Genomic DNA, 25494 nt, shown 5'->3' with positions numbered 1-25494 from the left:
GTGTCATACACAACACAATTTAGCCATAACTTTATAAAAATAAATAATTCACAATTACAATGCATTATTAAATTATTATACTCTAACTTGTACCTCTTCACTGTGATAAGTTAATATACCTATGGCATAGGGTTTTAAATAGGGGGCTTGCCATTTACCTTGTGTAGCACAATGTCTTAAAAATAGTAATGTACGGCTAATATTAAGTTATTTCACCATATAAACGCATTGGCTGAAAATATTAATTGAAAATGCAAGATAGGCCCTATCATTGAAAAGAGAATGTGCGTAAAAACTGAGTAAAAGTGCATGTGATGCCACAATGTCAAATGTTGGAAATGTAGGCTAGCCCTATTATTATTGGTTAACTTGGAATGAATCCATAGATTCATAGGCCCACAATTTAACATTATAATTCAATGTAATATTTTTTGTAAATTATCAATTATCCTTCAAGCACATAGTATAATTGAAAACCTCTGATATTTTATTTTATTTTGTTTTGCATTAGGAGGACCTTGTTGAAAAAAAGGTGCACCTGCTTGAGACATTTATTTTTATAAGAGATCTCATTGCTTAGAGACAACCAGACTAATCGCTTTGGTTTCAACAAGTGTGAAGGGCCATAATGTTATTTTGCACCATCAGAACCATCTGCTAGTTCAGACTGGAAATGTGTCTGAAGACTGTCTGCTTTGTTATCAAGTGTGCCACTGTCATTGTCAAATTGATCTCATGGCCCCACCCGCCCCTGTGCGCTCAGGGCACATTCAGCACATGGCTACCATTTACAACTCATTTGCTGTAGGCTACTCCACTAGCAGCGTTAAAAACAGCAAGCAAGCTAGCCTTTTAGCTTCCCACATCTCCCCCCATGTGAAAGAATCAGATTTATAATTAAATAATGTGCCCGAGCAAATATGATTTACTTGCCAGCAGTTTTTAAGGCCTAGTACTCGAGAAGATTCCGTGCTCGAGACCACATATGGTCAGTTTTGCCATGTTCGCAGTTTTCCCGCAATTGGGCTACTTTGAAAACGATGTTGCAGGTTTTTGGGTTATTTCTAAGTTGCACCACGGCCGCCTTGGCATTTTCTTTTAAACGTATGTATTTCACTGTAACCTGCTACTGACTGTCAGGTAGTGCCGCATGCTGTTGCTGAGTGAGTGACTGGTGGGGAGGGCCAGAGGTGTTTGTGTGTGTGTAGAGAGAGCACTACAGTTATTGACTGAGACATGAGGGAGAGGAGCCAGAGAGATATCTATTGGGTGAAATACCACAGTGTGCAATCTCAGTAAGATTTGTGACCTGTTGCCACAAGAAAAGGGCAACCAGTGAAGAACACAATTGTAAATACAACCTTTATGTTTATTTACAAATACACCTATTTGCACATCATTACAACACTGTATATTTGAAATGTCTTTATTCTTTTGGAAGTGTAATGTTACATTTTTTATTGTTTATTTGACAATAAAAAAATGTAACCTTTATTACTTAACTAGGCAAGTCAGTTAAAGAACAAATTCTTATTTACAATGACGGCCTACCCTGGATGATGCTGGGCCAATTGTGCGCCATCCTATGGGATACCCAATCACAGCCGGGATGTGATACAGCCTGGATTCAAACCAGGGACTGTAGTGACACCTCTTGCGCTGAGATGCAGTGCCTTAGACCGCTGCGCCACTTGGGAGCCAAGTGTTTATTATCTATTTCACTTGCTTTGGCAATGTAAACAGGGCCCCCGGGCAGCCGAGCGGAAATGGAGGAAAACTCGCCTCCCTGCGGACCTGGCATCCTTTCACTCCCTCCTCTCTACATTTTCCTCCTCTGTCTCTGCTGCTAAAGCCACTTTCTACCACTCTAAATTCCAAGCATCTGCCTCTAACCCTAGGAAGCTCTTTGCCACCTTCTCCTCCCTCTTGAATCCTCCTCCCCCCCCCCCTCCTCCCTCTCTGCAGATGACTTCGTCAACCATTTTGAAAAGAAGGTCGACGACATCCGATCCTCGTTTGCTAAGTCAAACGACACCGCTGGTTCTGCTCACACTGCCCTACCCTGTGCTCTGACCTCTTTCTCCCCTCTCTCTCCAGATGACATCTCGCGTCATTGCTATGCAGACGACACACAATTAATCTTCTCCTTTCCCCCTTCTGACGACCAGGTGGCGAATCGCATCTCTGCATGTCTGGCAGACATATCAGTGTGGATGACGGATCATCACCTCAAGCTGAACCTCGGCAAGACGGAGCTGCTCTTCCTCCCGGGGAAGGACTGCCCGTTCCATGATCTCGCCATCACGGTTGACAACTCCATTGTGTCCTCGTCCCAGAGCGCTAAGAACCTTGGCGTGATCCTGGACAACACCCTGTCGTTCTCAAATAACATCAAGGCGGTGGCCCGTTCCTGTAGGTTCATGCTCTACAACATCCGCAGAGTACGACCCTGCCTCACACAGGAAGCGGCGCAGGTCCTAATCCAGGCACTTGTCATCTCCCGTCTGGATTACTGCAACTCGCTGTTGGCTGGGCTCCCTGCCTGTGCCATTAAACCCCTACAACTCATCCAGAACGCCGCAGCCCGTCTGGTGTTCAACCTTCCCAAGTTCTCTCACGTCACCCCGCTCCTCCGCTCTCTCCACTGGCTTCCAGTTGAAGCTCGCATCCGCTACAAGACCATGGTGCTTGCCTACGGAGCTGTGAGGGGAACGGCACCTCAGTACCTCCAGGCTCTGATCAGGCCCTACACCCAAACAAGGGCACTGCGTTCATCCACCTCTGGCCTGCTCGCCTCCCTACCACTGAGGAAGTACAGTTCCCGCTCAGCCCAGTCAAAACTGTTCGCTGCTCTGGCCCCCCAATGGTGGAACAAACTCCCTCACGACGCCAGGACAGCGGAGTCAATCACCACCTTCCGGAGACACCTGAAACCCCACCTCTTTAAGGAATACCTAGGATAGGATAAAGTAATCCTTCTCCCCCCCCTTAAAAGACCTAGATGCACTATTGTAAAGTGGCTGTTCCACTGGATGTCATAAGGTGAAAGCACCAATTTGTAAGTCGCTCTGGATAAGAGCGTCTGCTAAATGACTTAAATGTAAATGTAATGTTTCCCATGCCAATAAAGCCCCTTAAATTGAATTGAGAGAGAGAGAGCAGCACGCGTGCACGGTTGTGACAACTTTTTACTAGTTGTAGGTGGGCTATAAAGATTGTCATTATGGAGACACCTATTTCCATAAAACATAATAATAATAATACGCTAAAACTAAATAAATAATGGAGACAAAGCACTGGAAAATTACTTTTGGTGCACTAGAGTGAATTACATAAATTCACTCAGAGGTGGTTTAAACTGCATTCTAATGTTGACTGCTAAAAGAAAATGGTATCAAGCAAAGGGCTTTGTGCATGGTCAGTTCTTGGGTCTTGGGGTCAGCCCGAGAGGAAATTTGAAATGGAAGTTATGGAACTCCCTCGCGTTCTCTCGGCTCAGGAAAAGACCCAGATGCAGACAGTTTGAATAATGGACTTTATTATATAAACAGGGGGCAGGCAAAGGACAGGGGTCGGTAGTCCAGGGCAGAGTCCGTAAGGTACAGAGTGGCAGGCAGGCTCAGGGTCAGGCAGAGGTCCGTAGTCCAGGGCAGAGTCCGTAAGGTACAGAGTGGCAGGCAGGGTCAGGCAGAGGTCCGTAGTCCAGGGCAGAGTCCGTAAGGTACAGAGTGGCAGGCAGGGTCAGGCAGAGGTCCGTAGTCCAGGGCAGGGTCCGTAAGGTACAGAGTGGCAGGCAGGCTCAGGGTCAGGCAGAGGTCCGTAGTCCAGGGCAGAGTCCGTAAGGTACAGAGTGGCAGGCAGGCTCAGGGTCAGGCAGAGGTCCGTAGTCCAGGGCAGAGTCCGTAAGGTACAGAGTGGCAGGCAGGCTCAGGGTCCGGCAGAGGTCCGTAATCCAGGGCAGTGGCAAAAGGTACAGAACGGCAGGCAGGCTCAGGGTCAGGGCAGGCAGAATGATCAAAACCGGGAAAACGAGAAAACAGGCTCAAGGAAACAGAAGTACGAAAAACACGCTGGTAGGCTTGACAAGACAAGAATAACTGGCAAAAGACAAACAGAACACAGGGGACAATGGGGAAGATGGGTGACACCTGGAGAGGGATGGAGACAAGCACAAAGACAAGTGAAACAGATCAGGGTGTGACACACGTGGTTGTTTTTATGTGGAACAATATCCCTGGAGTCATTGCAAATCAATTTGTGCCACTTGTGTAGCCTACCGAGACCTAGCAAACCAATTTAATAAATAGCCTATTACTTCAGTTTGTTGTGGTAGCCTTGTGTTATTATGAACACATTAGATTGACGGTAACAATAGTCAGATTAGGCTACAGGTCAAACTATTTGTTGACAAGCATATTCACTTCTATTATTAATATTTAATTCAGTGATTTAAATTATGACACCATCCTCAGTAGCCTACTCCAGCAGGCTATTGGGAAACACAAGCACTTCTTATTACAAAATAGCCTTGCTATTCATTCATAAATTAGTCTGCTAATTTGAACTACAGGCTACTGTAGACTATCTGAAATTAGATATAGGTCTGTCAGAGGCCATAGGCTACCTGCCTTTAGCTAAGCAAATTATGGCAAAATGTAATTACAATCATAAACCCAGATTTTAGTCTGTAGCCTATGCCTATTGAAATGACAAGTCAATCTCGCAAATGGGCCATTTATACAGGTTGTAGTCTTAACATATGGCACATAATAATGGCACAATTGCCAGAAAATAACATTCATTTTTTTATCTTCATCCAAGTGTTTCTTCCTCAGAGATTTCGAGATCCTCTGTCCAACTTTCATCACTCAAACTCTCCTTTGGGATTTATGTATAGTTATGCACATGCGCAAAGGGGATTCATTTAGATTTATAAACCCTGTTCGAGCCCTGAATGCTGATTGTCTGAAAGCCGTGATATATCAGACCATGTACCACGGGTATGAAAAAATAAGACTGTTTACTGTTCTAATTACAGTGCTAACCAGTTTATAGCAATAAGGCATCGCAGGGGTTTGTGGTATATGGTCAAAATACCACAGCTAACGGCTGTATCCAGGCACTCCACGTTTTGTCGTGCTAAAAACAGCCCTTAGCCGTGGTATATTGGTCATATACAGTGGGGAGAACAAGTAGTTGATACACTGCCGATTTTGCAGATGTTCCTACTTACAAAGCATGTAGAGGTCTGTAATTTATATCATAGGTACACTTCAACTGTGAGAGATGGAATCTAAAACAAAAATCCAGAAAATCACCTTGTATGATTTTTAAGCAATTAATTTGCATTTTATTGCATGAAATAAGTATTTGATACATCAGAAAAGCAGCACTTAATATTTGGTACAGAAATCTTTGTTTGCAATTACAGAGATCATATGTTTCCTGTAGTTCTTGACCAGGTTTGCACACAATGCTGCAGGGATTTTGGCCCACTCCTCCATTCAGACCTTCAGGTTTCGGGGCTGTCGCTGGGCAATACGGACTTTCAGCTCCCTCCAAAGATTTTCTATTGGCTTCAGGTCTGGAGACTGGCTAGGCCACTCCAGGACCTTGAGATGCTTCTTACGGAGCCACTCCTTAGTTGCCCTAGCTGTGTGTTTTGGGTCGTTGTCATGCTGGAAGACCCAGCCACGACCCATCTTCAATGCTCTTACTGAGGGAAGGAGGTTGTTGGCCAAGATCTCGCAATACATGGCCCCATCCATCCTCCCCTCAATACGGTGCAGTTGTCCTGTCCCCTTTTCAGAAAAGCATCCCCAAAGCATGATGTTTCCACCTCCATGCTTCACGGTTGGGATGGTGCTCTTGGGGTTGTACTCATCCTTCTTCTTCCTCCAAACACGGCGAGTGGAGTTTAGACCAAAAAGCTCTATTTTTGTCTCATCAGACCACATGACCTTCTCCCATTCCTCCTCTGGATCATCCAGATGGTCATTGGCAAACTTCAGACGGGCCTGGACATGCGCTGGCTTGAGCAGGGGGACCTTGTGTGCGCTGCAGGATTTTAATCCATGACGGCGTAGTGTGTTACTAATGGTTTTCCTTGAGACTGTGGTCCCAGCTCTCTTCAGGTCATTGACCAGGTCCTGCCGTGTAGTTCTGGGCTGATCCCTCACCTTCCTCATGATCATTGATGCCCCACGAGGTGAGATATTGTATGGAGCCCCAGACCGAGGGTGATTGACCGTCATCTTGAACTTCTTCCATTTTCTAATAATTGCGCCAACAGTTGTTGCCTTCTCACCAAGCTGCTTGCCTATTGTCCTATAGCCCATCCCAGCCTATTCAAATTGCTATCGTTAAAATAAAATTGTGTTCGTTGTCCGTAGTTTATGCCTGACCGTATCATAACCCCACTGCCACCATGGGGTACTCTGTTCACAAAGTTGACATCAGCAAACCGCTCGACCATACAACGCCATACACATGGTCTGCGGTTGTGAGGCCAGTTGGACGTATTGCCAAATAAAATAAAAAACAACGTTGGAGGCAGGTTAAGTTAGAGAAATTAACATTACAATCTCTGACAACAGCTCTGGTTGATATTCCTGCAGTCAGCATGCCAATTACATGCTCCCTCAAAACTTGAGACGTCTAGTATTGTGTTGTGTGACAGAACTGCACATTTTACAGTGGCCTTTTATTGTCCCCAGCACAAGGTTCACCTGTGTAATGATCATGTTGTTTAATCAGCTTTTTAAAATGGCACTCCTTTCAGGCGGATGGATTATCTTGGAAAGGAAAAAGGCTCAATAACAGGGACGTAAACACATTTGTGCACAAAATTTGAGAGAATTTTGTGTGTATGGAACATTTCTGGGATCTTTTATTTCAGCTCACGAAACATGGGACCAACACTTGACCTGTTGCGTTTATATTTTTGTTCAGTGTATATAGCCACCCAATATTGTACAATCTGTGATTCAGTGGCCTGGACAATTTTTGTTTGAATTCAAGACCATATCTCCGTTTGTCAATGTCAGAGTGTCATTTTGGTCATTTGTGTGGTATTACAAAAGATTCAGCTACTGTTTCCTGTCATGTAAGTGAAATAGAATTGCATGAAATGAAAGAGCTATAAAAAAAACAAAGCCTCTGAGCCTATGATTTTTTTCATCCGGCTCTGGTCGCACTCCTCAGAACGTCCTTAATTGGCTGGTAGGGAAGAGTGGGGGAAATAATCTGAAGTTGCATGCTCACTATACATTAGGAGGGATAGTGAAAATTGTTTGGATTTGTGATAATTGTGGCTTTCTATTTGCCCTCAGCATTCAAGTTAGAATATATAACATATGCCATTTAGCAGATGCTTCCATCCAAAGCGACTTATGTGCATACATTTTATGTATGAGTGGTCCACGGGAATCAAACCCACTACCCTGGTGTTACAAGCACCAGGCTCCAACAACTGAGCTACAAAAGATCACACATTTCACAAGGTGAAATTTTGAGATTTGGTTGTGCATCAGCAGTTTTTCTCCTGTTATGTCAGTCACTCAATAAGCCATGTCAGCTACAATTTTTAGATTGGTAAATTAGTCTAGCCAACTATAAAACTTGTAGTTATCATGGACGAATACCGACCGGGAAAGCAGGGCACGTGCCCAGGGGCCATGACCTAAAGGGGGCCCACATTGATTTTGTTAGTCACTCTCATTCAGATATCCTATTATCATGGCATAAGTCATGGCAAAATGTGTAGCATTGCAGGAAATTAGCTTTAAAACTGCAATTTTCTCATCTCGCCCCTATGGAAAAAAATAATAAATTGCATGAAATTTGAAAAAAAAAGCTAACATTTCTCTTCACCCCATGGCAAAATGTGTAGACTTGCAGAAAACTTGCTTTAAAACTGCAGCATTTTCTCTCCCCGTGGCAAAATGTGTAGAATTGCAGGAAATGTACTTCTCTCTCCACAGTTAAGAGAGGGGCCACTAAAATGTTTTGCCTGCCAACCAAATCTCGCTTAGGACCTTCAAAAGGGAACATATTTATAGTATTTTGTCATTTGAATTACACTGGGCTGAACTAAACTTCAATGTACACTGCTCAAAAAAATAAAGGGAACACTAAAATAACACATCCTAGATCTGAATGAATGAAATATTCTTCTTAAATACTTTTTTCTTTACATAGTTGAATGTGCTGACAACAAAATCACACAAAAATTATCAATGGAAATCAAATTCATCAACCCATGGAGGTCTCAAAACACTCAAAATTTGATGTCACACTCAACTTTGATGTAATGCCCTTAAAACAAGTCAAAATGAGGCTCAATAGTGTGTGGGGCCTCCACGTGCCTGTATGACATCCCTACAACACCTGGGCATGCTCCTGATGAGGTGGCGGATGGTCTCCTGAGGGATCTCCTCCCAGACCTGGACTAAAGCATCCGCCAACTCCTGGACAGTCTGTGGTGCAACTGTCCAGTGGATGGAGCGAGACATGATGTCCCAGATGTGCTCAATTGGATTAAGGCCTGGGGAATGGGCGGGCCAGTCCATAGCATCAATGCCTTCCTCTTGCAGGAACTGCTGACACACTCTAGCCACATGAGGTCTAGCATTGTCTTTGCATTAAGAGGAACCTAGGGCCAACCGCACAAGCATATGGTCTCACAAGGGGTCTGAGGATCTCATCTCGGTACCTAAATGTCACCCCACACCATGACTGACCCACCGCCAAACCAGTCATGCTGGAGGATGTTGCAGGCAGCAGAACGTTCTCCACTGTGTCTCCAGACTGTCACGTCTGTCACATGTGCTCAGTGTGAACCTGCTTTCATCTGTGAAGAGCACAGGGCGCCAGTGGTGAATTTGCCAATCTGGGTGTTTTCTGGCAAATGCCAAACGTCCTGCACAGTGTTGGGCTGTAAGCACAACCCCCACCTGTGGACGTCGGTCCCTTATACCACCCTCATGGAGTCTGTTTCTGACCGTTTGAGCAGACACATGCACATTTGTGTTCTGCTGGAGGTCATTTTGCAGGGCTCTGGCAGTGCTCCTCCTGCTCCTCCTTGCACAAAGGCGGAGGTAGCGGTCCTGCTGCTGGGTTGTTGCCCTCCTACGGCCTCCTCCACGTCTCCTGATGTACTGGCCTGTCTCCTGTTAGCGCATCCATGCTCTGGACACTACGCTGATAGACACAGCAAACCTTCTTGCCACAGCTCGCATTGATGTGCCATTCTGGATGAGCTGCTCTACCTGAGCCACTTGTGTGGGTTGTAGACTCCGTCTCATGCTACCACTAGAGTGAAAGCACCACCAGCATTCAAAAGTGACCAAAACATCAGCCAGTAAGCATATGAACTGAGAAGTGGTCTGTGGTCACCACCTGCAGAACCACTCCTTTATTGGGGGTGTCTTGCTAATTGCCTATAATTTCCACCTGTTGTCATTCCATTTGCACAACAGCATGTGAAATTTATTGTCAATCAGTGTTGCTTCCTAAGTGGACAGTTTGATTTCACAGAAGTGTGATTGACTTGGAGTTACATTGTGTTGTTTAAGTGTTCCCTTTATTTTTTTGAGCAGTGTATTTAGTATTTTCAAAAATCTACAATTTGTATTTTCTAAACACAAAATACTTTCCCATACCAATTTTTTAGAGCAGTTTACATTTTGTGCCACCCTGCATTGGTATCAGAAGTCGGATAGCACGATGGTGTGATAAGAGCATCTGTTAAATTAACTCATTATAATTGTAACATTTTTGATGAATTCTTTGAAAGAAAATGTACTTAATCCAATTGTGAAATGTTGCTGTCTCATGTAGCCATCTTAAGATGAATGCAATTGTAAGTCGCTCTGGATAAAAGTGTCTGCTAAATGACTAAAATGTAAATGTAAATGTAAAAATGAACAATCACAAAACAAAGCATACTGAGTATTATCACGATGAGCCCCCGAAACAAGGGCAATAATAATACCCAGTGTGCTTTGTCGTTCATTTTGGGATGTTCATTTTCACCTACACTGTATACATTTACATGTTGGTCATTTAGCAGACACTCTTATCCAGAGTGACTTGGTCAACTCAGGGAGATAAACAACAATCACAGTCATAGCAAGAAAGGGGGTTTTGTAACCATTACTGAAAATGTTGCTGTTCGGGTTGGCTAGTTGCAAAATCCTTTCTGTTCATTTTGAAACATTGATCTGTATTTTCTATCTTTATTTTGACATTTTTGCCCTTCCATAGCCAAGTTTTTTTAGTTTATTGTTTGAACAGTCGCTGAGATTATATTTGGTTATCAATGCAAAGTATGATGTTTATTCATTTACATTTACATTTACATTTAAGTCATTTAGCAGACGCTCTTATCCAGAGCGACTTACAAATTCATTTCCAAGTTGAACAAAGACAACAATCTTGAAGTTGAAGTGATTCAGACATTTTGGCACAGTGAATCACTACCCAAACATGACACAACTGGTTTCAAGTGGCCAAGAGGCATCATGTGAATCAGACAGGGGATATGTTTACATAAATGGATAGATAGACACTTTTGCTTTCTCCTCATATCAACATAATTTCTGTAAGATTAAAAATTATGCCTGTAAAATAAAAAATTACGTTGCACAAGCCCTGCGCTTATAAAATGGCTGTGCTCCTTTGGAAATTTGGGCATGTTTAGAGCGACACCATTAGGTAAAATATATAAACTCAGCAAAAAATAAATACCTGTTCATGAGGGTTGCCTAAACACACAAATGATATTTCAGAAAGATGTGACCTTTTTAACCATTTGAAACAGCCCCTGTTTAAGGCACTTCCGGTTGTCACAGGAAGCTGAAAGTAAACGCATATCCTCATTGGAGTTAACAACTACTAGTCAGGCTTCATTCCGGGCGTACTTTTTGCACGGTCGTTGCGGTCAGACCGAGCGAGCTACGGTCAAGTGTGGCACCTCGTTGGACACGGCACGGCCTAGAGACTACAGTGATGCCATTTTCCAACACTTTCAGTGTTGATTTCAGCCTGTCCATTTGGTGATGGTTCATCACTGTTTAAACTTATTGGAAATGGACAAAAGTTAGCCATCAAGTCAGCATCCATCAGTCAATAAGATATCATTCTGATACCAAACTGATACATACTGACAGCAAACCCACTTTGTCCAACTCGTTTAGAAGCCAACTAACACATATTTCAGAGCTGGCCCAAACTTCACATAGCCTTCTGTTAAAACCATAAAAAATGTAAAACACGTAGTTATGTTCTAGCTGCAAACCTCGCTGCGGTGACCCCAAATCCTGAGTTTCGACTCGGTAGGTCATTCGAAGCCCGAGCAGTGACCTTAATTTTTTCCGGGAGTTGTAGCGGGGTCCCTGAAAGAGCAATCGGACAGAAATTTTAGGGGGTCCGTCTCTTGGGAGACTGCTTTTAAAATAACAGTTCTGTTCTGGAACAGTGTAGATCACGTTAGTTCCCAGCTCTGATTCTGTGCTTTAAAAAAATACATTTACCCATTTTCATTTCGGGTCCCTGAACTGGTTCCAACCCCTGGTTTGTAGAACTTATAGTTTTAAAACCAAAATGTACTTTACGAGGGTAGTATACAATATTATGTGTATTTTATAAAATGCCACTAGAGGGTGTCAGAGTTGAACAGGTTAACATGCACCTGCCTGCTCCATACTCTGGCGACTTCTGTAAATTACTCCGACGACTGTCTATTAAATAGGCTTCTATCATAGAAGTCAATACAGCCTTGGCTTGAAGAGGCTGTTGGTCTACACATTGTGCACCAAATTCATTGATTTATCTGAAAAATCTTTAAGAAAGTCCCAAGCATGCGACATACCACTTAGTATCATTAGTTGAAATCTAAGGGTTTGTAAGTAATTCAATTTGACCAACAACACGCACGTCACACTATGCATTCCGACCATTACTAAAATATTTAACATTTGGAATGCGGACAATTAATATGGAAGCCCCCACAGACCTGAATCATTTAGACTGAATGGACCAATTATATACCGGCATAACCAAATAAAGCTCATTTAATCCTATTTCCCCACTATCCGTATTTGAGGGGAAAAAACAACATATTGTGACATTCATAGAGAAATGAAACAGGTCAGAAGGACAACATATAGTAGCTAGTTAACCATATCAGAACCCCTTTATTGGCTAATGTTTTTGCCACACATAATAACCTACAATTAACTTCTTAAAAATAAACGTTTGAGTTGGAACCAAATACGTTTTTTCAGAGGGATGCCATAGGCCAGGAGTTCTCCAACCTCTCCTTGGGGAGTCCCAGCCATTCCATGTATTTGAACTATTCCACAGCTAGCGCAACTGATTCAAATTGTCAACGTATCATCAAGCCCTTTGACTAAGTGAATCAGGTGAGTTAGTTCAGGGCTGCAACAAAATAGTGAAACATCTGGGGGTCCCCGAGGACAGGTTTGAGAACCACTGTTGTGGCCCTCCACGACTGGAATTGAATAGCCCTGCTATAGGGTGTTGAGCCTTATTTGCATATTCCCCTGGTTGCCTTTCGAGTGAAGTTTAGAGTGACCAGTACCACCCACATACTTAGATCGACATTGTATCTGTCCCATTATGCCGTCTCAGAGCACAGGCAGCTCCATTGAAGCCATCTCCACTTTTAAGTACATTTTCTTCTTCTACTACTTCAATGACTTGCCAAACAAACTGAAAGGGTGTATACGACCACTTGGAGTATGTTGTTTGAACAGGTATGGAGCCACGGTTGGCGATTTACTGCCACCTGCAGCTACGCAATGTTTGCTCACAAGTATTAATTCAATGGCTGATCCTCCTGGTGATCTGGATGAATTATGCAATCCTTCCTTAACCCAAAGGAAGTCCCACCCAGTTGACTATTTCAAAATGGTGAAAGTGCTCAATGGCACTGCACATGCTAAAATCGGCTTTTGAGCACTATAGTCCTCTATCCATCTCTATGGTACCACCCATGACCGTGTTTGCTTGTGACAGAGACATCCTTGTTGCAGTCACCCTATTAATTAGAATGACTTTCACCAAGTGAGATTCAAAATGGATATTGTCATTAAAAACACATTTGAGAAAATACATATTTAATAAACTCGTAGTTCACAGGCCACATTAGGCCTGCAAGTCATATCATGCTGGATTGCAATGTGATGTGTAATTCCACTTGGAACCCAGCCAGAGTAGGGATATCCAACATTTAGCATTTTCATTCACCCGCAACCTGCATTCAGAATGACTGCCAGGGTTGGGAAGTTTAGGACATTAGACTAAATAATCTAAACTGGAACAACCATTTCAGTTGCAGGTGCAATAAGACCAAATAACGGATTGGTTTAGTTTAGAAAAATGTATGTTATTTATATTTGAGTAACATAAGATTAATTCATAAATCAATGTACATGCAAAAACCTAGATATTCTACAAATCAACCTGCAATAGAACATGTTGGAAAATATGATATGGACTTGGTTTTGGTTCAACTCTGGTTATGAACACAAACACTGCCCACTGATGTCAATTTGATGTCCCACGTTGGTTTAATGTAAATTCATTGAAAATATGTTGAAACAAAGTTGATTCAACCAGTGTGCCCAGTGGATGGGGTTCTTTTACACCACTGAGTGTTAATTTAACTCCTGAATCAACACTAGAAATCAACACTAGTTAACACTGGCCAATTTGCTGTCTGCTATGAAAGGGACGCACACATCTGCATTTCAAGAACCTTTAAGAATTCTGAAGAACCGCAGATACCACGTCAAGAACCAAGCACTTAACTCACTTAAATAGGGCAAGAGTTCTCCAAGGATCCTTAAGAGTTGAGAAAGAACCATTTAACAACCTTCATTTTTTTCAGTAAGATAAAGATTGAGTACACACCTCATCAACTCACAATATATTTTGTTACCAAAGAGATTAACTTTAGGGACACAAACAGGTTTAAGATTTTTAAACCTGGGCCTCCCGAGTGGCACAGCGGTCTAGAGGCGTCACTACAGACCAGGGTTCGATCCCAGGCTGTGTCGCAGCCGGCCGCGAACGGGACACCCATGAGGCGGTGCACAATTGGCCTAGCGGCGTCTGGGTTTGGGGAGGGTTTGGACAGCCGGGATGTCCTTGTCCCATCGTGCTCTTGCATCTCTTTGTGGTGGGCTGGGTGCATGCACACTGTCTCGTGTCACCAGTTGTAGCATTTCCTCAGGCAGATTGGTGCATCTGGCTCCCGAGTTAAGCGAGCAGTGTATCAAGAAGCAGTGTGTCAAGAAGCAGTGCGGCTTGGCAGGGTCGTGTTACGGAGGACGCATGGCTCTCAACCTTCGCCTCTCTCGAGTCCGAACAGGAGTTGTAGCGATGGGACAAGAAAAAGGGGTAAAAGCCCCCCCCCAAAAGGTTGTTAAGCCAGTGTGTGTGTGTTTTGGGGGGTATACAATCATAATTGTCATGCTCATCAATTTGTTCAATGTTTTAGAAGTTTATGTCCACAATTATTTTAAAAGAAATTTGGCCATCAGTCCCTTACTCAACATTAGGGGCATGGCGCCTCTGTGTAAAATGAATGACCAGAAATAAGTCTACACTAAATGTTATATTTGAAATATTGATGTGTGACATATTGTTCCTGTCAACTAGATTGTATAAATAAATTAAATAAAATACCCCATACAGATATAGATGTGATGCCCTGCCGAGGGTGAACGTTTTCACATATCTTTCAAATAGACTGTAAATAATGGATATTTTATACACATTTATTGAGAATCTGTTCAAACAGCACTCCATTTCTTGATCAACTTTGTTTCACCATTATTCTCTGCAGTCTGTGTTGCCCATAGAATAAGAATGATTCATGATTCTTCATTTTATGGCACTGGCTTCAGGTCGGCCTTTGTCGTGTTTGCCTCTGTGATGAGTGAGTCAAACCACAAACTCATTCTCACCTGGTTACTGCTCGTAAATAACAGGAACTAGTCCTGCAGCCGATGGGTGGATTAAATTAGGAGAGATTTACAACGTATCACATGCTTTGGATTCACCTTCTGCTAACACTAGCATAACTGCACGCTATATGATGTAGTCGATTGCTTGTGGTTGACTGTTCTGCAGACAAATGCAAAAATATGCACATACTGTAAAAAGCCCTTTTCAAACGAGGTGATCGAAAGGATGGAGTGAGTCTTTAATGGACCTCTTGGCATCATCTACTAGCACTGTTACAGAACAGTGACTGGTAATTTTTTGCCGATGGCAGTCTGAATGGGGTAAGAGGACACTCATTTGACAACAGGTGCTGTGGTAAGAGAACACTTACCTAACGACTGGTCCAGGTGCCATGGCAATGGCACGTACCTGACTGACCTGAAGAACCATGTAACGTTATAATGGGGACAACTATTAATACCCCTTTGAGCTCTCCAGGTTGTTCCATACAAAGAAAAGGAGACTGAGGTCTTGACCCTTTTTTCCCTTATCTTTATTAATTTATCGCTTATTTGAGGTATTTTTTATATTCCCGCTAAAGGGCATCTGCATTGTAGCTGTATATTAATTTGTTCTCCTACTGCTTAGTTTTATTTTCTTCAGTCTGCTTACTGTATTGGGATATCTGCCATTTTCAATCTGTATTATCCTGAAACTTTTGGAACTCGTTCAATAAAGCAACCTAAAAAACAGCAGGAGCTAAGCTGCAGGGCATTTCCTAATTAGTGTTAAAGTGAGAGAGCCTCCAGAGGAGATTTCACACTATCTGGTGGTATTCCCCTGCTTCCTGTGTGTCAGAGGACTCATTCAGCTCTGGCTGCAGTGGGCAGCACCCTGCATGAATGGCACTACTCTAGTCATAAGTGGATAACCAGTTATGTGCATCGCATGATACACATTTAACAGCACACAGCAACCTAGCCCGTGTCCGTTGTTAATGCCTCATTCACTTCTAATTAGTGGGGAGAAATCACCTCCTATACAAGCTTCATCATGATGCCTCTATCTATGAAAAGCTAAAGAACTTAGAACAAATCTCAGAGTATATAGTAATATTCTCTAAAATGCTTATGTTAAGAGGGTTTTTTCCATCCATGTGACAAACTCTGGGACCTAGTTATAGGCTATAGGGCTCAGAGTTTTCCCTGGTCAGGTGAAGTGTTCAGGAAAAACTCCTAACCTATAAAGTAAAAAGAGTAATGGACCAACTATTGATCCTTGGGGGACACCAATCATTAGATTCTGATACAGATTCTGTGTAATACATGTCACAATTCTTCTCTCTGTGCTGTTATATTCCATACAGATAGACAGAGGGTGATTTCTTTCACACATCTTTATTAAATAGACTTTTAAAGAATGTAATGTACATTTTAGACAGCTTGTTTTATATAGTAGTATTAAAGGCTTAAATGAGACTTTGGTCAAACAGCACTCAAAATCTTTTATATTAGTACTCTGATTTCTTTACATGAACACTGCAATCAAACCAGGACACCTCTCTTCACGGAAGGCCCTTCACAAAACAAAGTGACAAGTCGACTTAAGAAACTAGCGATAATAACAAAAATCAGCACTGAATTGATAGTAGAAATTGATGAAAATATAAGACTGTCAGAATGTCATTCAGTGCCAACAAGGAGAGAAAAACATTCTCACTAGGTTGTTTAGTGTGCTCCCAATGTATGACATAAGCAATACCAACACTTTTACATGTGGTGACGTCTTCAGTGTGACTCTTTCTTGGCTTTCCTCATCAACTGCTACATGGGTGTACACCCCCCTCATAGTGCTCAAGTACATACCAGTGCTCACAAGAACCATCTACAGGGGACATACACACAGTACAAACAGGCAAATACACTTCAGGAGCCCGAGGACAATCACAAATACATAACCTCAAACAGACGCCTCATTCTTAAAGCTTCCTGGAATGTTCAGATACCTTCAAGTCCGAATATAAGAACATTTAAACATATATAGTATATATGCACACAAACTCATATAAAAGTGTTTGAAAGCCAACACTCCTGGCTTTAGCAAAATACCCATGCTGTGCAAATGGATTTTGGGTTGAGTTGTCTTTTGACAAACATATATAATTGTCTCATTTGTGGGACAACATTGGTCTAAATATATTGAGAAAAAAAAAATCATAAAGGTGATCACAACTATATTCCACCATTATTATATATATATAAAAATTAATAATTCCATCTCCCTCAGACATTATGTACACATAAAACAAATGTGTGGTTGCATATTGTAAAGTATTCATATTGCACCTCGTACAAAAATAAGATATTAATTATTGTTTGCCCACCAGGTTTCAAACACAAAACAACAGGAAAGCATCTTTCAACACAAGTGTCCCAGTGCTCTCATGAGTACTATTGTGCAATTGTCTGAGACTTCAAATTCACCAAATACATCAAGGCCATGGGGAGAGCAGAACCGTGTCACCCATTCCAAGTGGTGAGGAAGATGGACAAGGCATTAAGGTTAGCATGACAACCTAAGGCATATTCACTTTAGTACTTTTTACGACCTAAACTTACATAACTGGTTCCTTCTTCTTAAGTTCAAGGGCACTCTAGCACACCCCATATATTCCCCATCCACCCACTCAAACTCATGTGCACTATGCACAGTACATACTCAGTACATTACATGCATACACCCCATCTCCTAATGTGTACTAACTTCATAACTTAGTGTTGATTAAAGGGGAAATCTGCAGTTGCTACATCAATTTTTGGACTCCTATATTAATGATATAAACCCATAGATTTTTGAAGAATATGACTTATAAATATACCTCATGAGCTTAGTTCAACTGTCGTACCCCATCAGAACCCAAAATATCAGTTTGTTTTACTCCAATGTTTGTAAACAATGTAAATGTAAACAAACACTGTATAGCCTCAAAACATGGTTAAAACTATACATTTGATATCATGGATGGTCAGTCCTTGAATCCATATTTCTGTCTATGAATTTAAGAGAGGTTACATTTCTCCAGGCCCATTGCTGCAGTAAAGAGGTCAATGGAATGCAGATGGTGGGGGATAGAAGGAGGATGCTGGATTGGCGCAAATCCAATCAATCAATCTGATCTAGCAAAGTGGATATTTGTCAAATCCGTCGTGATTTATGTATTGTAACAGGCCCACAATGTGCTTACTAAAGTGCCACTTGGATATATTAGTTGACAGCCATACAAGCATTATACTCCGATTTGTACCTAAACATAGTGTGAAATACACATATAAACAATAGCTTAAATGTAGACTAATTTTGATTGAGGCAATGAGGGGATTTGGGATCTTTCCTCCACGCGTTTCAGTGGCATTTCTATTGTTTTGGTGAAGCTTGATTGACCTCTTTACCGCATGTATCCCTCAGCTTTTTACCAAAACAGATTCGGGGTGGCAGCTTTGATATTGTTTAAACTGCAGATTGGCGCTTTAAGGCATTCTGCACACATTCACACATAAATCCCTTCATACACATAAAGCCCATAGTAGTGTCAGGGACACTACTACTGTACATATAAACTTTGGCATACTCCTGTACCCTTCGTAGATTGTCAGAAAAATAAGTTCTTAGACACTAAGGTCGGCCTCTCCTTTGTGTGAGTGGTCCTGGGTTAGGGTTAGGTTCCTGGGAGGTGGTGGGTGGTGGTTGTTTCCACAACGGTCCTCCTCAGGCTGGCTGCTGGGGGTTAACGTTCATGTGAGGGGGGTGGCCCAGGAGCCCAATCCTCTGCTTCTGTTTCCTCTGCTCTGTCATCTGCCAAGGGGGTTGGGGGTAGGAGGTGTGACAAGGGTTATGAACTCTGGGAACCCACCTCACCCATCACAGCCACAACTCCACAAAACTTTCTCCACAACCACTCAACAGCCTGGAGCAGTGAGATTCAAACATGTCTTCTAGTCAATTCAAATGGCCCCTATCCACAGGCGTAATAAGTTTTAATAAGGTTTAATAAACAATAGTAACCTATCCAGTCATCTCAGATCTACATGAATGCCAAGCCAATTAGCTGTGCAGATGAGACTCACCTGCTCCTTGAGTTCCGTGAGCTGTCCAGACAGGTTACACACCAGCCTCATGGCCGACTCCAGCTTCTCTTGCAGGTTCCTGATCTCGTTCTGCTCGCCCTCCGCATCACTGCTCACCAGTGACATTGCACGCATCCGCGGGAACCAGTCTAGGTTGTGCTCCTGTAAATAAGAATTTGCTCTTAGTTGCACAACTGAATGCATTCAAATGACATGGGTCTTCCATGTTTAACCCAACGCCTCTGAAGCATAAAAATGCATTGAAGGCATTGAAACATAAGAGAAAGGCTGAGGGTTAGCAACAGAATCCTCCATGGACTGTATTTGTGTTCTACACTTTGATTTGAATAGGACACCAAACTGAACAGTACGGTATGACGACCAAAAATAATGTACACCGAACAGTAAAACCTGTGACTCTCTAAGAGCGGACTACTGGCATCTCAGGTCTATCATAAAGGAATACAATAATTTACCCCATTCAAGTGTTTTCATTGTCACAGCTTAATCTGTTTTGGGGTTTGACAACAGTTCATGTTAAGTCTTGTCCCTCTGCATTTCTGTTTGTCTCATCCTGTGAGATCATAATGTGTGTGAGCGGGTGGCAGGTAGCCTAGCGGTTAAGAGTGTTGGGCTAGTAACCGAAAGGTCGCTGGTTTGAATCCCTGAGCAGACTAGGTGAAAAATCTGCCAATGTGCCAGTGAGCAAGGCACTTAACCCTAAATAGCTCCTGTAAGTCGCTCTGGATAAGAGCGTCTGCTAAGTGACTAAAATGTAAATGTGTGTCTATCATCTAATGTGTTTGTGTCATTCAGTCACTCAGTGTTATTCAGTGTGTACGTGCCATCTCTGTCAGTTGAGGGCGGAAGGGCAAATAGCTACGTTGAGGCGTGTGTGTATGTGTCACGTTCTTCTCTCGGACTCAGTACACACTACATACACAACTACGTACACACAAGGTCAACAGAGGAGGCATTTAGGTGCTGAAAGGAGAGTCAAGAGAATAAATATGCAGGCAGCCAAGGTCAGCAGCTAGTCAAGGGATTTACCTGAACAAACAACAACTCTATATAACAACTCTATATATCACAACTATAATACAGTATACCCTAACCATGCAAACTTCAGTCTACCCCCAGGACAGGATGCATGTTGTAGTGTACCCTATGCACTCATGTAAGTGGGGCAGCCTGGTTATATGCTGTATCAAATGACCTGTTAGACATTGTGGTTTGAGTCCAGAGCCAGCAAAGGCCTGGTGTGTGTTTGTGTTTCTGTCACCTTGATCATCTCTGCGACGTAGCTCTCAGGGCCGGTGTACTCTGTGGAGTCCTTCACCTTGACCAGCACTATGAAGAACAGGTAGTGCCACATGTTGTGCTCCTCCTTGATGTGCTCCTCAAATGTCACTGTCTTGTTGTCAAACTTGTCTCTCTCCAGACCTGTGAGGAAACAAAACATGCGCGCACATATACACACACTTAGGAATGCTGTCAATTAGGTCAATATGACAGAGGACCTGGTGAATGCTAGGGGTATTATTAATAAGGGTTCTAGGATAAACTATGGGTTTGTTGTAACGTTAATGGGTTACAGAGTTAATGTTTACAGTAAATTCATTGAGCTGTATCTACAGATATTTTCTTTAGTTATTTACATATGTAATTGTATTAGAATTCGTGTGTTGGCGATTGAGAGAACTATATACATATTTTGTTGTATTGGTTAGTATTGGATTACGCTTTGACTGCAAGCTCCAGAATGCCTTGTGACAGGAAGTAGAAAGAGAATGCGCCAGTTATGTACAAGTGATTATCCTGACATTCGCTAGCAACTTTCTTTTGTTTTGTAGAATCTAAAAGTTGTTAAATGTTAACGTTAACAAGTAGTATTACTAAAAGAAGCTATCATTTCAAACCCGAAGTCCCGAGTTATTACTTTGAAGATAGTTATTCTATAGGGTTCGGGTTACGATAAAGATCGTAAATCAATTCATCGAGGGTAAGCCATTGTCGTCCTTCCAAGAAAAGGAAAATGTGACTTCCTGAAAGCAGAGGAGCACTTTCAATCCTGTGATATAGTGTTGTGTTTAACAAGCATCTGGCAGAAGCATTTTGACCTTTCCTGTGAACAAAGAACCCTCTCTCAGTCTGATGACTAAACAACATTAGTCTTCCTGGACAGACTGGCCATATTCCCAGAATCTCCAAAATATGAAAATAATCATGTGAATTTAGGGAATGCGTGGGAAAGTGTTGTCATTTTAGATTTGATCTAACTAGGCCAGAATCCTCTGACACCTTTTTAGGTCCTGCTACTACAGTAGGTGTATTGTCATTGAAATCATGAATAGGGATTCTATTCATGGACATACTGTATACTGGAAGAGGAACAAAGGGCAAGTCTGACTGTTACTTCAGCGGCTGAGAGGAGGACCAGGTCAATGGCTTGAGCAACCACCTCGCGCACTGTGATGGGATACCATCTTTCTAATCTCTCTCCAGTCTCTTCTTTGTCTCCGTTCCCCCCAGGAAACCATGGCGATGGTGAACCCCTCTGGTCAGGCCTCATCTAACGCGTGTGAGTCATAGACCAGCTCCACATACATACAGCTCAGAAACAGACGAAAACTGATCCAAGGTCATACTGTGTGAGAACTGTCCCTGGACTAATTATATCTGCTGCCCACTGGACCCCACTACTTGACTGCCTAAGAGAGAATAAATGTGTGATGGGCAGGCAGGAATCCTCCATGACTCAGTCTTCTAGAGAAAGAGGGAGGAAAGAGGTGATGCAAGCAGTAAACTAACATTCATACAGGAAGGTCAAGCTAAGGACATGTCTGCAGAACTTGTGCTTACTCATGAGGGTATGTGTGTATATGTGTGTCTGTGCTACCTACATACTCCGGTCATGCTCAACCACCGTGACACCATGTAGTTTATTTAGAAATAGAAAAAAGTCACCATTTCAGATTATCTTGTAAAGTATAACTAAATTCTGCACGAATCTGCCAATTTTCTACTAACAAACTGAGAACAAAACTATTCAGACTAAATGTCTACCCCAGGCAAATGACTAGTAGTTCTGTTCTTCTCAGTCTAGAGACAGTGCAGCTATGTCTCCTCACCACAGATGAAGCAGGTGGTCTTCAAGACCTCTTCCTTCTTCTGTTTCTCACTCCTCAGGTCTGCAAAGGTATCGATGATGACTCCGAAGATGAGGTTGAGGACGATGATGATGACCATGAAGAAGAAGAGCAGGTCGTAAATCACCCTGGCCGCAAAGAGAGGCTCCTAGAAAGAGAGGGGGGGGATTGGAGGGAGAGGAGAGGTTATAACTTATAATACATGTTAGGAAGCATTATAAACTCCAGGTCACGACTTGTACTGTACAAGGGCTGTGGATGTAACGAAATTTCATCAGCCGATGATTGTCAAGCAAATAACTGGTCGGTCTCACGGTAATTGACTGTTAATTAACAAACACATTTAGCATCTCCTGACTTCCACACCTAACCTACAAAGCCACTGATGCAGACCCCTGGAACATCTACATTCATTAAAGTCTAATAAATCCATGTGATATAGCCCACACCTGCACAATAAATCTATTATTTATTTTAGACAGGTCTAAAGAAACATGATATGAAGAAAAAGTAGTCTATTTCAGAAGAACAGAATAGCATACTCTGAGTTTTCCTTATGTTAGGTCCTGATCTGGCTTTGCCAAATGACTGTAGGCTACACTAGTTCATTTAGCACACAAGATTTTGTTAGAATTCCATGGCATCATTTTATAGTATGAAGAACACAATTGAACAAACCTGAATAAAATAGAAAGGATATTTTCTCCAAATGATTTGAGGGAGTGCGCACATATGGCTATTCTGTGTTGAGCATTAACAAATGAAGTTATTAATGTAACTTTAGTTGTTCTACATACGTTGGGCTATATGTTTAATTTTTTAATACATTGTAAGGCTGCATGATGCGACTAATGATGATTTTTTAAAAAGTTGCTTGAAAGTCATGAGCGCTGCTTTGTTTTTAAGCGCAGGCTGTAGACACTTCATCAGTCTCTCATTTACAATTTGAGAAGTACTTGATAATGCCTCAAAAACCAGCAGCATCCCCTTTGTGTGGCCTTAATGCACCTTAAAAATCCATGCCATTTGAGGCCTGTGGTCGATGTGCCCCTCTCGCTGAGTGCTGTGCGCTCCGAATCACCTCTCACTCACATGGCTCTCCATCACGTAATTGGGTCTTTCTCAAAGGCTACAAGTGAAGACAGACATCGGGGACGCAAATTCCGAGGTGCATATTGACGATATTGGAAGAACTGTCCACATTTACTTTGATGAGTAGGCCTAACGAACAGCAAAAGCACTAGCCTATGTCAATCTACTATCCCCTATGTCAACCTATTCTATTCTGTGTGAGGAATAAATATTCCAAACATAGTCTGGGACAGTTGTGGGAGATAGATCCCCAAATAATACAACAAACTTTTTTACGCAATGTGGCTGACGCAACAGATCAGAACATTTAGCTTAAAAAACTCACGCGCTACTTACGTATGCTAGTTAGGCTCTACACCCCTTGTAAAGCGGATTAATGTGCTCAATTTTAAGTTATTTTGCCAAACCTTATCAAAACATATAGGCGTTTGGGCTAGGCTACATGATTTGTGCGACTATGATTAGAAAAAGTCACAAAAAAAAGGAATAGTTTCTTAAGCTGGCAAGTGATAATATATCATTCACAATTAATAGGCTAATATTGTCACCTATCAGACTATTATTGATGTAATCTTGTCTTTACATATACTAAATTTGTTTTGATTTAGAATGGACCATTATCATGCACCTGTATTGAAACAAGGGCAGCGGAAAAAATACACGTCATCTATGCACATAAATAGCAAATGGAGGACGCTTTTCATGTGGTTCATTTTCATGCCAGCCAGGTAGGCTACACACCTGTTGTAAAGAAAAGCAATGTGATTAATATTAAGACAGCTGAGAAATAAATATAATAGGCCTAGCCTATAGAAAGCTGATGGGATCCTCTTTTTAGTAGAGGCCATCACTCTGTTTTCTCATGCAATTGCATAGCCTATAGAAATGCTGCACAACATGAGCTCGTGGGCACTCATGAAATGTTTGATTAGAGGGACAATAGAGTACTGAGTACCAGGCAGTTAACAAGTTTGGTAGGCTACTAATGACCATCAGCAACATCAGAGCTTGGAGAAGACTAATTACCGTGACTAAACGGTCACGTGGAATTTGACTGCCTTCATGACTGGTCACCGCAACAGCCCTAACTGTAGAAAGTGACACAGTGCGGGTGTACAGACTAAACCAGGGATGAGCAACAGGTTTTTGGTCCAGCCCACTAACTGCTCAACCTATAAAAAACGATTTAACTGCTCGAATACAATAAAATAATAAAGGTCAATTTAAATCAATGTAAACCAGTATTAGATGATTTAGGTGTGGACTGGACATACTGTGACCCTTCAGGATGGCATTGCCCACCTGTGGATTAACCACATATAAGACTTAACACAATATAACACAAAGAAATGACACAAACAGCAAGAGACAAGTGACCAAACCGGATGTGTGCGTGTTCAGACAGCATTCATTTGCTGACATGGCTACACCAGTTGTCATAGTAACGACAGGTGTGTGCACAGTGGTGTAGGCTGATAGGAAGCCTGAGCACCACCACCAATCACCTCAGAAATTATGTAGCAAGCTAAAGTGACAACAATGCCTGCCATGGATGTTAACCAGTTGCTTTGAATGTTCAAAATCCTAGTGTAAGCCTCAAAGGATAAGGTGATCCAACTTTCAAATCAAATCTTTTTTGGCTAGCCAAGGCAGTCAACTAAGTTAGCTAACTAGGTAGCTGTTCAGCTTTCTAGCACATTCACTAATTTGTTTGTAAACAATTAACAAGTTAATTAGCTACCACATGTTCTTGTCAAACTGACAACATAGTAACTAGCTAGCAACAACATAATGCCAAACAACAGTCTAAAAACCACTTGAGGGCAAATAAATCAGATGATGTGACTGTTCAGACACAAGTCACATCGCCAGGAATCAGATTTGTATCTAACGTCACCTACGAAGGTGGTTTGATATGTGGCTTGAAATATTCGATTCCATGTGCTTTTTGGCTGCTCAGACTTCAAAACAGAGTAAAAATTGAGTTGGATATGCAAGTAAATGGGATTTTAGTCACTTCAAACTGCCAATGACAAGACGGCTATAGTGATGGCCCGGGTTGTGTTCATTTGAGTAAACAACTGAAAACATTTAAAGACATTTTGCAATGGAAAGTGGAAATCTGTTATTAGACAGGTCCAGGTAGTCCCTCT

At 42.1% G+C, this 25494-nt stretch overlaps 1 protein-coding gene across 5 annotated transcripts in view; it reads right to left on the bottom strand.

The window, feature by feature from the left end:
* Positions 1–16357: 16357 nt before the first annotated feature.
* The window catches only part of LOC115143109 (inositol 1,4,5-trisphosphate receptor type 1), a 169181-nt gene continuing 160044 nt past the window's right edge, over positions 16358–25494 (bottom strand). For all 5 annotated transcript variants that reach the window (XM_029683196.2, XM_029683197.2, XM_029683198.2 and 2 more), the window contains 4 exons: positions 22232–22397; positions 20383–20543; positions 19101–19262; positions 16358–18828 (listed from right to left, as the gene is read on the bottom strand). In XM_029683196.2, coding sequence (XP_029539056.1) covers positions 18742–18828; positions 19101–19262; positions 20383–20543; positions 22232–22397 — 576 coding nt within the window. In that variant the 3' untranslated portion in view covers positions 16358–18741. The remainder of the gene's footprint in view (positions 18829–19100; positions 19263–20382; positions 20544–22231; positions 22398–25494) is intronic.

This window comes from Oncorhynchus nerka, linkage group LG15 (assembly GCF_034236695.1).
Source record: "Oncorhynchus nerka isolate Pitt River linkage group LG15, Oner_Uvic_2.0, whole genome shotgun sequence".
In the NCBI taxonomy this organism is placed as follows: Eukaryota; Metazoa; Chordata; class Actinopteri; order Salmoniformes; family Salmonidae; genus Oncorhynchus; species Oncorhynchus nerka.
Note: the sequence above shows the minus strand (reverse complement) of the source record. Positions and strands in the feature narration are given on the sequence as shown.